This window comes from Danio aesculapii, chromosome 23, assembly GCF_903798145.1.
Source record: "Danio aesculapii chromosome 23, fDanAes4.1, whole genome shotgun sequence".
NCBI classification, from domain to species: domain Eukaryota; kingdom Metazoa; phylum Chordata; class Actinopteri; order Cypriniformes; family Danionidae; genus Danio; species Danio aesculapii.
In genome coordinates this window covers 16584915-16598810 of record NC_079457.1, presented here as the reverse complement: position 1 = coordinate 16598810, position 13896 = coordinate 16584915, and the positions used below count along the sequence as shown (strand labels likewise).

Here is a 13896-nt window from a genome sequence, read left to right as displayed (position 1 = left end):
AATTCGTGGAGGGCCACAGCTCTGCATAGGTTAACTCCAACCACCTCCAACTCACACCTGCTGAATAGTCAAGTAGTCTTGAACAGCTTGATTATTTGGATCAGCTATGTTTGATTAGGGTTGGAGCAAAACTGCAGAGCTGCGGCCCTCCAGGAATCCAGTTTGAGACCTATGCTTTAAGGGGTAACTTTTAAAAATTATTTTTATTTTTGTTACCCTGGTGTTTATTTGTTTTTGAGTATATATTTTTGTTTATTTGTCTTATTTTTATGTATGCAATTGTATTTGTTCTTCCTCTTTAATAAAAAAAAATTAAATACAGGGGGTTCGGGTGGTTCGAAAGACCTTCTGACAAAGTCCAGAACATTTGTCCCATTTTTGACAGTGTGCCACTATAAATTGTGAAAATAACTAATAAAAGAAGGCTTTAAGTAGAATAACTAATAAAATAACCAATAAAGGAAGGCTGTTATTCAAATTGACAAATTTTGACTGAGGGAATGAGCTGGCAAGTTTGTTATTTGCCTATAGGCTACAGTTTTTAATTTAGTTTATTTTTTAAATATTTTTTTATGTTTTAACAGATTCCCAAATTTTATTGGTTTGTTTTTATGATGGATAATAAATTAGCATTTAAAAATAAGTATTCTTTCATATTTCTAAAATTCTAATCTTATTACATTATATACAAAACTGTAATAACTGCAAATTAACACATTTTTGTATACAAAAAAATAGTATAATACGCACTTTGACAAAAATGTAGGAAGTATTTTTGTTGCATAAAAAAAGTGTGGTAATGATAACCATTCGACAAGCTACGGTTGAAGTCAGAATTATTAACCCCCCTGAATTATAAGCCCACCTGTTTATATTTTTTCCCAATTTCTGTTTAACGGAGAGAATATTTTTCAGCATATTTCTAAACATAATAGTTTTAATAACTCATTTTTAATAACTGATTTTTTTTATCTTTGTTATGATGGCAGTAAATAACATTTGACTAGATATTTTTCAAGACACGTTTTTACAGCTTAAAGTGACATTTAAAGGCTTAACTAAGTGAATTAGGTTAACTAGACAGGTTAGGGTAATTAGACAAGTTATTATATAACGATGGTTTGTTCTGTAGACTATCGAAAAAAAAAATAGCTACAGGCTTGAAATAAACTAAATCTTGAAGGGACAGTTCACCCAAAACTATAAATCTGTCAATGATTTACTCATGTATAACTTGTTCCAAACCTGCTTGAGTTTCTTTCTTCTGCTGTTGGAATCCGGTAACCATTGACTTTCATAGTAGGCGATTTGTTTTTCGTATGGATGTCAATGGTTACCTGACTTTCCTACTAGAAATGTCAGTGGTTACTGGTTTCCAACATTCATCAGAATGGATTCACTTATTAAAAAAGACTTCTGATTTTGCTGTAATTGGATGAATATAAAATGCAGTAAAATGTCAAACTGGTAAAGTGATTCTAATGAATTAGCATCAAAATGTGCTAATTTACATAAAGAAAAAAATGGATAGGGATGAAATCTGAAATCTCCCAAAAAATAGCATAGTTCTGTTGTAAATGTGTAGTAAAATCATTGTGACTTTGTGGTTAGGTTTAACCATTGTTTTTTCGTTGTTGATTGTTTTATTTGTGGGACATTCTACCAGAAATGTACATTATTTGTCCCTGAAATAAAAACATAAATACAGCAGGCCAGTAGCCAGCCTGGTGAAAGAGGTGATTCTTTTACTTAAAATATGGAGCTTTTTGCAAAAATTCTCCTTATTATCTATTTAATTATGAGGTTTAAATACTTTTTAAGCACTATTTTTTGCTGGATTAGCCATGTACCAAAAACATTTCCTAAAGATTAGAATAATACTTATTTTTCAAATAAACATTTATTACATCATATATTATTTGAAAAAAAAGATGCTGTTTAAGTTTTAAATTAAAAACTAGCCTATTGTCATTTATTAGGCAAACACAAACCGGCAACACATTTAACTTTCCTCATTCAGATCTTAAAGCCTTCTTTGATGGTTATTTTCACAATTTATTATGGCGTAGCAGTCAAAATATGACAAATGAGCTCGTGCTTTGTCAGTAAGGGGTGGGTCTTTCGAACAACCCGAACCACCCCTGGCCCAGGCTATGGGCCTGTACAGTGAATAAAAAGTATTTCATCCCAAAAATGTCTAAAATGAACTGATGGTTTATTTCTGTGAGTTGTTCGGTACAGGAATATGTCATTCGTTTAGCTCAGATTTTGTTCTTTATTAAATGCACTTTACAAATGTACAAACCCTTTCATTGTCCTTGTCCTCAGCCCAATTGAACCTACAGCTTTAATAGTTTTGTTATGCTAAAAACTGTTATTTAGAGAAAAATTGACATATTCTTTTAAATAACAACTTATCTACATTATGGGGTGTTTTTTTAATAAGTTGTTTACATTTTAAGACTTTTTATTTAAAAAAAAAAAATGTTACACACATACTGTTTACTATGGAATGCAAAAACTTTGAAGCTCTATATCTCAAAATCATTCAGAATGCAGATAGAACCTTATAATTCCAAGGTGACGATACGGCAAATTCAGACATTTGCTGATGCTGTTTGTTTACACAGGAAAGAGAGGACACGTGTGTTCTTGTTGTTCATCAAAATGGTACATGTGCTTATCCTGGATGCTGCGACCTATAAAAATATTGTAAACAAACAGAGTCAGCGCACTCTTGAGTTTTGGGTGTACTACTATCCCTTATAAAAGCAATTGATCCTTGCAAACACAGAATGTTCCCCTAAGGTTATTTTTGGAAACCAATTAAGAACATTCAGGATGTTCTGTTTCTGTAACCAATAGGTAACTGTACAGAACTGTCTGGTAAACAAAAATAAGCTATTATCAACTAGTCAGTTATGTAACAGGTCATGCTTTATTATTAAGTTTTGCAGTGTCAGCCAAAACCTACCTAAACACACACACACCAATGGTTGATCCAGTTGAATTTCAGAGGTATTATAGTGTAACAACAACAGAACATATGAAGCTTTTAGCCTTAATTTGGGAATTGCAGAAACGTTTTAAATACAGCATGTATTGTGACTTGATGTGGACCTATACAGCTGAATCAACACCAATGTGAAACAGTTGTCACAGTCCAAGTATCTTTATATATTCCAATATATAATTTACCCTAATATATATTAATCTACCATAGTGTGGCCATATTTACATTTACATATAGGCCATATATGTTGTATCTTATGGAATTGAGGTCATTGATGTAGACATTATACCACAAAGTGATGATATTACAGACCACTACCTCTTACTATATAAGCTGTGTTTACCTGAAATTAGCAGATCTGCTCCAATATATCGCCCTAGTAGAACTATTGTTCCATCCACTAAAGATGAATTTATAAATAACTTACCTGATCTTTCTCTACTTCAAAATGCACCCGCAAACGCAAATGACCTTGATGTAGTAACCAGCAGTATGGATGCCATCTTTACTAGCACTCTAAATACTGTGGCACCCATCAAACTAAAAAAGGCTAGAGAGAATAAAACTACACCGTGGTATAATAGTCAAACCCGCGCTCTCAAAACAGCAACCCGTGCCCTGGAACGTAAATGGAAAAAAACTAATTTAGAAGTCTTTAGAATTGCATACAAAGACAGTATGTCCAGCTATAGGAGGGCTTTAAAATCTGCCAGGGCTGAGCACCTCCGCAAACTGATAGAAAATAATCATAACAATCCTAGATTCTTATTTAACACCATTGCTAAATTAACAAATAATCGGTCATCTTTGGAACAAAACGTTCCATCGCAAATTAGTAGTGATGACTTCATGAATTTTTTCAGTGATAAAATAGAAGGCTTTAGACAGAAAATAGGAGACATTAAACTTTCTGCACCGCCTTATACTTCAGATCCAGTAAACACGCCTCTGAATCTAAATAACCTACAGTGCTTTAAAATCATAAAACAGGAAGAGCTAGACAAAATTATAAATAGCTCTAAATCAGCTACGTGTATATTGGACCCAATTCCAACAAAGTTACTGAAAGAATTGCTACCTGTTATAGGAAAACCTCTTCTTAACATTATCAACTCTTCTTTATCTTTAGGCCATGTTCCAAATCCTTACAAGTTAGCTGTTATTAAACCTATTATTAAGAAACCACAACTGGACCCTAGCAACTTAACTAACTATAGGCCTATTTCAAACCTTCCATTTATATCTAAAATACTAGAAAAAGTTGTTTCTGCTCAATTATGCTCCTTTCTGCAGACCAACAATGTTTTTGAAGTGTTTCAGTCAGGTTTCAGAGCTCATCACAGTACAGAAACTGCATTAGTGAAAATAACCAACGATTTACTCTTAGCTGCTGACCAAGGGTGCATCTCGCTATTAGTTCTACTCGATCTTAGTGCGGCATTTGACACTATTGACCATGGTATCCTTATTAATCGCTTAAAGTCTACAGGTGTCCAGGGACATGCCCTACAATGGTTTAAGTCATACTTATCTGACCGTTACCAGTTTGTGAATATTAATGGACAGCCTTCACAAATCAGCCCAGTAAAATACGGGGTGCCTCAAGGATCAGTTTTAGGCCCTTTGCTGTTTACAATATACATGCTACCCCTGGGAGACATTATTAGAAGACATGGGATCAGCTTTCACTGCTATGCAGATGATACTCAATTATATATTTCAACTAAACCTGACGAGACGTCTAATCTGTCCAAGCTAACTGAGTGTATTAAAGATGTTAAAGACTGGATGACCAACAATTATCTTCTCTTAAACTCAGACAAAACAGAATTATTACTTATTGGGCCTAAATCCTGTACACAGCAGATCTCACAACTCGACCTACAATTAGAGGGATACAAAGTTAGCGTTAGCTCTACTATAAAAGATCTGGGTGTCATATTAGACAGTAATTTAACTTTTAAAAATCATATATCCCATGTCACAAAAACTGCTTTCTTTCATCTGAGAAATATCGCTAAGTTACGAAGTATGCTATCCATCTCAGATGCAGAAAAGCTAGTCCATGCTTTTATGACTTCTAGGCTGGACTACTGTAATGCACTGTTTGCTGGCTGCCCAGCATCCTCTATTAACAAACTTCAGCTAGTACAAAATGCAGCTGCCAGAGTTCTTACCAGGTCTAGAAAATTTGATCACATCACCCCAATTTTATCCTCCTTACACTGGCTGCCTGTTAAGTTTCGTATTGAATTTAAAATATTGCTTCTTACATATAAAGCTCTAAATAATCTAGCTCCTGTTTATCTAACCAATCTTCTGTCTCGCTACAATCCAACTCGCTCTTTAAGGTCTCAAAACTCAGGGCTTCTGGTAGTACCTAGAATAGCAAAGTCGAGTAAAGGAGGTCGAGCCTTCTCATTTATAGCTCCTAAACTCTGGAATAGCCTTCCTGATAACGTCCGAGGCTCAGACACACTCTCCCAATTCAAAACTAGATTAAAGACCTATCTGTTCAGTAAAGCATACACTTAGTGCACCACTTGGGGGCTTCCACACAGGTTATGCATCTTGTTGATATACACTGTGAACATCAGCTACGCTAATTATTTTCTTTATTCTCCATTTCCACCTGGGGATACTCTTCCCGAGGCCCTCAGACTATGCAGAGTCACTGATTCGATCCAAGACCAACGACGAGATGATCCCAAGGTTTTTTATATCCTGGACCTGGCCGAATCCTGAGCAGCTTCTGTGATGGTCATGGAGGAGTGGAGAACATGAGACTGATTCCTGTGACGCTCCAGAGACAGACGAGTCTTCGCTGAGGCCAGCTTCCAGCCTCCGCCACTGAGACTACAGCTCTGCACAAACGTTTGGCCAGCGGAGAAATTAAAATGGTCGTGCCCAACTGAGCCTGGTTTCTCTCAAGGTTTTTTTTCTTCACTTCCGCCTTTAGTGAAGTTTTTTTTTCCCTCTCCGCTGTCGCCACTGGCTTGCATGTTTCGGGATCTGTAGAGCTGCGCATCGTTGGATTTCTTCTTCAGTATTTGGACTCTCAGTAGTGATTATTAAACCACACTGAACTGAGCTAAACTGAACTGAACTTAAACACTACAAACTGAACTACACTGTTCCTATTTACTGTGACCTTTTATGTGAAGCTGCTTTGACACAATCTACATTGTATAAGCGCTATAGAAATAAAGGTGAATTGAATTGAATTGAATATCTCATCTCATTTTCATAATCATGTATAATAAAATAAATATGCAAACAGGATTCTGTAAGGTATGTGTAAATTAACAATGTTTATTCTGATTAAAAGTTAATTTATGAGTCTGATAAGGCCACTGACAAGAAATCTGGCAGTCTGCTGTATGAACTTCTGTGGTGTAAAACTTACAATGGCTGAATTACAGCTGTGGTTTTCCAAACACCAACATAACTGTAGTTCCACGCACTGCTAATGAATCCACATGGCATGTCTTTGTGGATAATATGGCACCAGCACCAGGTAGTTTAATGTAATATTTATTCCCCTTATGATTAGTTTTTTTTTCCCTGCAGAAGTTTCTCTTGGTGGTATAGCGCCCTCTAGCGGCCAGAGAATTGCAATTACACAAAAGACTGTGAATGTCGGCCTGTGACTCAGCTTGGCAAGGCGGTGTTTTTCACAAATTAACAAAGTGCATGTGGAAATATTCAATAAGTAGAAGAAAATCAAATAAATATAAGTAAATTAGAAAAATACATTTTAAAAAACGTTTCCACATAATAGTGCAAGCTCAAATCTCTCCACAACACTAAACTGAGAGAGAAATTACCCTTACGAAAATGAAACAAATTTAAAAGACAGAAAAATGTTCCTGAAATTAAACCCGGTTCTGTTGCACTAACCATAGTTTGACATAGTTTAACTGCCAAAACGTAAAAGTTTTACAGTATACCATACTAAAGCAGTACTTTTTTGTAATATAATATATTCATGTATGTATTAGAGTGTTTCCCAGTGTTAGGTTGCAGCTGGAAGGGCATCCGCAGCATAAAACATATGGTGGCTAAGTTGGCGGTTCATTCCGCTTTGGCGACTCCTGATTAATAAAGGGACTAAGCCGAAAAGAAAATGAATGAATGAATGAATGAATGAATGAATGAATGAATTAGAGTGCTACACTCTAATCAAGAACTTGGTTACAAAATGTGGAAAAGTTTTAAAAGGTGACACTTGGTGGCGCTAGTTGATCATGAGATCTCAGACATCCATCCATCCGTCCAACATCCAAAGCATCTTTACTAAGCACAGAAAGTTCAGTACTCTGAAAAAGTTATTTGGTTAATGAAAAAAAATGTCATTCAAGGAAACATGAAATAAGGGACTAATCCGAAGGAAAATTAATGAATAAAACAAATATGGCAACTTTAAGAAATATGCATTACAAAGCTCTTTAGGGAAGCAGATATTCTTCCTAATGCGTCAATGCGCTTCTGTAAGTTATTGGCATGCTGCATTGCTCTATTTAATCTATTTAATCAACCATCCATCCATCCATCCATCCATCCATCCATCCATCCATCCATCCATCCATCCATCTATCTATCTATCTATCTATCTATCTATCTATCTATCTATCTATCTATCTATCTATCTATCTATCTATCTATCTATCTATCTATCTATAATCTCCACAATGTTTATTGCAATGCAGTGTTGTTCCATATAAGATAAACAAATTCATATTTTATGATTTTCGGCAAGTTTTCGCTTTGCTTTATTATATAGTACTATAGTAACCGCTGACTGTCACACAACCATTAGTCTGCTGAGAGCAAAACAAATATCCTCCTGTCTTTGAAACCCCTTTTATCCAATTTTCAAGTTTACTTTAAACAAAGTACCAGTCACATCTCTGATGCGTGACCTAGTTTTAACGCCTCTGGTGAACTTGCTCAGAACATTACCTTGGGTCTCAGAAAAGCCCTTCCAGGAGCCGCAGTTAATACATGCAAACATTGACAGATGCCAGAGAAATGAAATTATGGCTGGTTGAAAGTTCAGTGTGCAAGGCTGGCGTGACCGCTGGCCTGGGAACAAAACAAATGACGCACAATACGGTCCTAAAAGCGACCTTTGACCAGCTGAGGTGACGTCTGATGACGTTTCACAGCGTGTGATGGCTTTTATACAACAGCTCTGTCTGTTTCTTGAATCTGATGGGCTGATGGGCAAATAACAGGATTCTTAAATAACTTAAATAAATAACTTCATCCTTGCGTATTACTCCGCGAACATACAGCAACAAGCAGAGGACACTCTACAGTTTGACAAATATTGATGCTGTTGAAGAACATATGCTGTTGAAAACATGTACTTTTGAGGCTTCTTTACTTGAAAATGTATTTGTTTATATTGCAACTATGCAGTTTACTTAAAAATATATAAAAAAAAGGCACTATCCTTATAATTTCTGAGAGACAGTGGCCATTAGCCTGTCATTGAGCACACCAAAGACAATTGACGTTGTCCATCTACAAGATGGCGACAGAGACCACATAATAAGCCCTGTAACATAATAAGCATCTCTGTAGACTAATGGCATTTTATGTTGTCACCACTATAGACAATACGCCAGAGAATCATTCAAATACTAGCTCTAAAGTGACGTCTGACTTCAGCTGCAGATGTGAATGAATGGCGGAAGAAAGTAGTTCCTCTTACAAAAGCATTTGAGACTCTCCATGTTTGATTTTTTTTATACTCACGATTATGCTGTCGAACTGTTGTATGAATGCAATATCACACTCGTAACAGTGCGATGTGGCTGTATATTGTCACTGATGGGACACTCGCACACCTCCCACTTGTGCCGATACAGCCACATCGCACTGCTACTCGTGTGACACTGCTTATTAAACGAATACATTTATATGCTCCAATGTGTTGTGGGTCACAAAGTTTCGTCATCCACAGCAAAACACAAAGGCAATTTAGGGGAAAAATAACCATAAAGTTTTATTGCGAACCAAACAAGGTCACATAATTCAAACATTTTACAATTTTACAGTACATTTATAGTTACATATAAGCATACCTTTTTAAATTTTTGTTCCATATACATTAAAACTAACACAGAAGACCTTAAAATATACAAACTTAAATAACCATACAGTCTTGTTCAATGGAATGTGTTGCTGAGACAGACTGGCCCGTTTCTGGATTACTGTACATCCAAGGAGGCTGGAAGACTAAAGTGAGCATTTCTACACACATTAGCAGCACATCCTTCTAGCACCTTCCACTCAAGTCATAAACAAGAAACATAAAAGGAAGTGCTCTTTAATTTAGGAAGATAAATGTGCAAAATTTGATCCCAGATGCGTAACTGAAAGGTCACAAAAACATCAGATGCTGATATATTTTAGTGGTTTTAGTGTCACGATGACTGTTTATATCTGACGTGGACTGACATGCCAGATCACATGATTTAGACTAAACAAACATTTGCACGGGGTGTTAAATGAAGGCACACACACACACACACACACACACACACACACACACACACACACACACACACACACACACACACACACACACACACACACACACACACACACACACACACACACGCACACACACGCACACACACGCACACACACACGCACACGCACACGCGCGCATTCAATCCATCCAAAACAATGACGTCTAAAAAAAACGAAACGCGAATAAGCTTTGAAATAAATCTAGTACATAAACGTCCATCAGCATCAATCTTCTCTCTCTTTTTCCCCATCTGTCACAACCCAGGGTGAAAGCGGAGGAGAAATCGTGCATTTGGATGAAGAGGATGAGTCTTCTTCTTTAACGTGTAAAACTCAGGCCTTTCAATAAAGGCCTTTCGAGCTGCCGTACGCCATGTGCAAATGCCCCCGATCTGGAGGCAAGGAAATGAGACGGGGGTTTGCTTTTCTCATAGTGATGCACTACAGGTGAGATTCCATGGGACAGCATTTCCATGGTAAATGAGCTACAGGTAGGAGTCTATGGGATGGCGTTTCTGGGAAATGGGCTACAGGTAGGAGTCCATAGCAGGGGCGTAAGAGAAGCCCAGGAAAGCTTCGGTCGCTTCAGTGATGCTGGACGTGACCAGAGCGCTGTCTGGCGAGCAGCCGATTGAGTTCGGCACTGGCTCATCGGTGAACTCGGGGTCAAAGTGTCGCAAGTCGTTAGGCCCCGTCTGAAAGAGAACGATGTCAAAATGACATTGATTAGAAGGTGCAATATTTGCATAGCGGCCAGCATGACTGGGACGTTTATCTCACATCCAGTGCAATGTGCTCAAAACTCAAAGTCAGCAAAGAGGAAGAGCAGTGTGACGTACCACATTGGGGTTGAAGGGTGGCGTAAGCTTCTTGGCGTTTAGATCGTCCCAATTGATGGGGGAGAAGAACATGTGGTTCTTGATCTCAGTCTACACAAGTAAAACAGAAGATTCATTAGATACAATAGCAAAACACAAACATAATAATATAAAGAGTAATTTTTATTATTATTATTATTATTATCATTATTATTATATAACATTTTATATATGTACAGTGCTTAGCATACGCAAGTACACCCCAAAAATTTACATTTTATATGCATTTCTCAGTGAATATAAGTTATATTTTGGTGCATTTTAACAAAACAAATTAATAAAACAGATATATTTATTGAAATAATATTTTAGTCACTGAACATCTTTCAAAATAGAAAGGTAATACATTTAAATTCAAGCAAAAGATTGCAATTTTTTTTTTTTTTTTTTTTTTTACGAAGTACAAAATTTTAACTAACGTTTATATATATTTTTGTTTCCTCTTTGATATTTTTTTCTTTTTAAAATATGTAGTATCTTTCCCATCATATAAATTTGGGTGAACTAATTTTTGGACTGTGATCTTCAGTTCTTTATTAGATTAGCTCCAGATTTGGCTTCAGTACTGACCTATCTAATGTAGAAGCACAAATAAAATATTGGGGTTCCAAAATTTTCAGCCTGCGACACCCAAAATAACATTGCAAGTGAATCGCGGCCCCCAATAATCTCTGAGATGGTTATAAATATATAAACCTTTCACACAACGGTGCATACATATCAATAGGCCCACTTCTATTCATCGTTTAATTTTGGAAAATGCCACTCGGAAAACAGCCTCCATATTCAAATGTGGCCTGTATTTATTTTTAATGTACTTGAGTGCCGTAAAGGTGTCAGAAAGTTTATCCTGGTGCCACCAAATCGACATGCTGTGTCTTTAATATCATGTAATCCCCCCAGGGGTCATGAAAAAAATGGAAAGGCTGATGGCTTTTTATTTGTATGTTGTGTTTTTATTATGTTAATGTTACTATTAACTACTATTTTGTTCTTCAGTAGGTTTTGGATAAAATATTGTAATTCTAATAGTTTAATAAAATGAATTTGATTTTTGCAAATCACCAAACGACTTTCTCTTATTGTCTCTCGACCCCCACTATGTGAAACCACTGCTGTAGAAACTATTCATTTAAAAGAGATCTATAAGGGAGGTGTACTCGTACATTCTGAGCACTGTATAGGAACATTTTATATTATATATATATATATATATATATATATATATATATATATATATATATATATATATATATATATATATATATATATATATATATATATATATATATATATATATATATATATATATATATATATATATATATATATATATTTGTATTTTATTTATAATATTTAATCAAATCATTTCATCATTTATTTCATAAACATTGTGTGTGTATATGTGCACTAAAATTCAAAAACTCTTACAAAGTCATCAGTGAAGCCCAGCCTTTTGGTTCTGTCTTTTTGCAGCAGGCCCTCCAGCAGGTGTCTGGCAGCATTGGAGATGTTGGGTTTCAGCTGCAGTGGCTTGTTCAAAATGTTATCGTACATCTCTGCTGTGTTCCGACTGTAGAATGGAGGCTGTGGAGAAAGCATAAAAACAGTCAACCATCGTCTACAAAGTCAGCTTAGCTAATAAAGCTAAATATGTTCAGTTAAATCAGGGCTGCGCTGAAGTTTCGGCCACTGAACATTATCGTGATAAAAACAAAAATGGTAAACTTTCCTCCACTCGTACACTGTCAACACAATTTCACTGTCAATAAAATATGGTTATTTAATGGTAGTTTAATTCAGTGTTTCCCAACTCTGTTCCTGGAGGCACACCAACAGTACATATTTTGGAAGTCTCCCTTATCTGACCCATTCGTTTTGGGTCTTGGAGTCTCTTCTAATGTTCTGATGAGTTGATTGAGGTGTGTTTGATTAGGAAGAGGTTGAAAATGTGTACTGTTGGTGTGCCTTCAGGAACAGGGTTGGGAAACACTGGTTTAATTTTAAAAGTCTTAAATAATAATTCTAGATAATTTAATAATTATAACAAAGCTTTTGGGTTTTCGGTCTAATGCATCCAGATTTTTTGGTTTCGGCCTAGAATTTTCACTTATATGCATTAAAGAAATCATCCACTCACCAGGCCATATAACATTTCATACAGCACTGCACCCAAACACCACCAGTCCACTGTTCGGTCATAGGGCTGCTTGTGTAACACCTCTGGTGCCAAATACTGCAAGACAAACAGAAAAACCTTAATAAAAGTTCACATACTGACTCTAGTTTCAGCTGCAGTATTTAAAACAAACTTCTGTAAACCAATAAAAGCCCAGTATTCACCTCTGGCGTCCCACAGAAGGTTGACGTCGTTCCATTGGGCTCAATGTTCTCTTTGCACAGGCCAAAATCGGTCAGTATTATGTGCCCTTGAGAATCCAGCAGAATGTTCTCGGGCTTCAGGTCTCGGTAGACGATGTTCAGTGAATGCAGGTAACCCAAAGCACTGGCAATCTCCGCCGCATAGAAGCGAGCGCGCGGCTCCAGAAAGCATCGCTCCCTTTGCAAGTGATAAAACAGCTATGGAAGGACAAAGAGAAAGAGGAGACAGATTAGACTGTGAGTTCCACATCCTGAATGGCATACTTAATCAAAGCTTTCTAGACTCTCTGCGATCCTGAACAATGGCAGGAAATGAGAACGTCACCCCCTCCTCCTAGCCCCTCAGAGACGTCTGTTGGGTTAGACCCAGTCTAAACCACCGCAGCTGCTAAATCTGGCTCTCCCACCTCACACACTTTCCCTCCCAGCCATTTCCTGATGAGAGTTTCCTATTCAGAGCCCAGGCGCTCTTCTCATGACAGGATTTCCCTTTTTCTGTCTGCATCTACCTCGCTGTCTCTATTTTGTGTCACTCTCTCTGTCCTCAATCCTGATTGTTTGTAATGTCTCGCTTATTTCAGTACACACCTCTCCTCCATTGATGTAGTCCAGTACGAAGTAGAGTTTGTCGGTGGTCTGGAAGGAGTAATGCAGGCCCACCAGGAATGGATGCTTGACATTCTTCAGTAACACATTGCGCTCGGACATTATGTGTTTCTCCTAAGGGTCAGAGGTTAAGAGGTCATGCATACTTACTGTTTGACAAAAAGCTTGAGAAGTGAATAGCTGTGTGTGATCTCGTACCTCTTTTTTCTTTAAGATGGCCTTCTTCTGAAGCACCTTCACCGCATAAAACTTCTCGTCGCTCCGGTGGCGAGCCAGGAGAACCTTGCCAAAGCTACCCTTTCCGATGACTTTCAGGAAGTCGAAGTCTGATGGTTTGGCGGTGGGGTTTGAGGAAGGGCCGAGGTTTATCTGCTGAGAGGGACTTGGCTGAGGAGCAGAGAGATATCATTGGATTAATAGGATTCAGACATTGTTTTGGAGTGAGATGCAGGCTGCATATAAACATGTTTTCTG

The 13896-nt window shown here is 37.0% G+C and overlaps 1 protein-coding gene across 4 annotated transcripts in view; it reads right to left on the bottom strand.

Annotated features, from left to right (window-relative positions):
* Nucleotides 1–9000: 9000 nt before the first annotated feature.
* sgk1 (serum/glucocorticoid regulated kinase 1) overlaps nucleotides 9001–13896 on the bottom strand; it is a 44971-nt gene continuing 40075 nt past the window's right edge. For all 4 annotated transcript variants that reach the window (XM_056448959.1, XM_056448962.1, XM_056448961.1 and 1 more), the window contains 7 exons: nucleotides 13621–13809; nucleotides 13405–13536; nucleotides 12778–13014; nucleotides 12575–12670; nucleotides 11866–12021; nucleotides 10396–10485; nucleotides 9001–10251 (listed from right to left, as the gene is read on the bottom strand). In XM_056448959.1, coding sequence (XP_056304934.1) covers nucleotides 10084–10251; nucleotides 10396–10485; nucleotides 11866–12021; nucleotides 12575–12670; nucleotides 12778–13014; nucleotides 13405–13536; nucleotides 13621–13809 — 1068 coding nt within the window. In that variant the 3' untranslated portion in view covers nucleotides 9001–10083. The remainder of the gene's footprint in view (nucleotides 10252–10395; nucleotides 10486–11865; nucleotides 12022–12574; nucleotides 12671–12777; nucleotides 13015–13404; nucleotides 13537–13620; nucleotides 13810–13896) is intronic.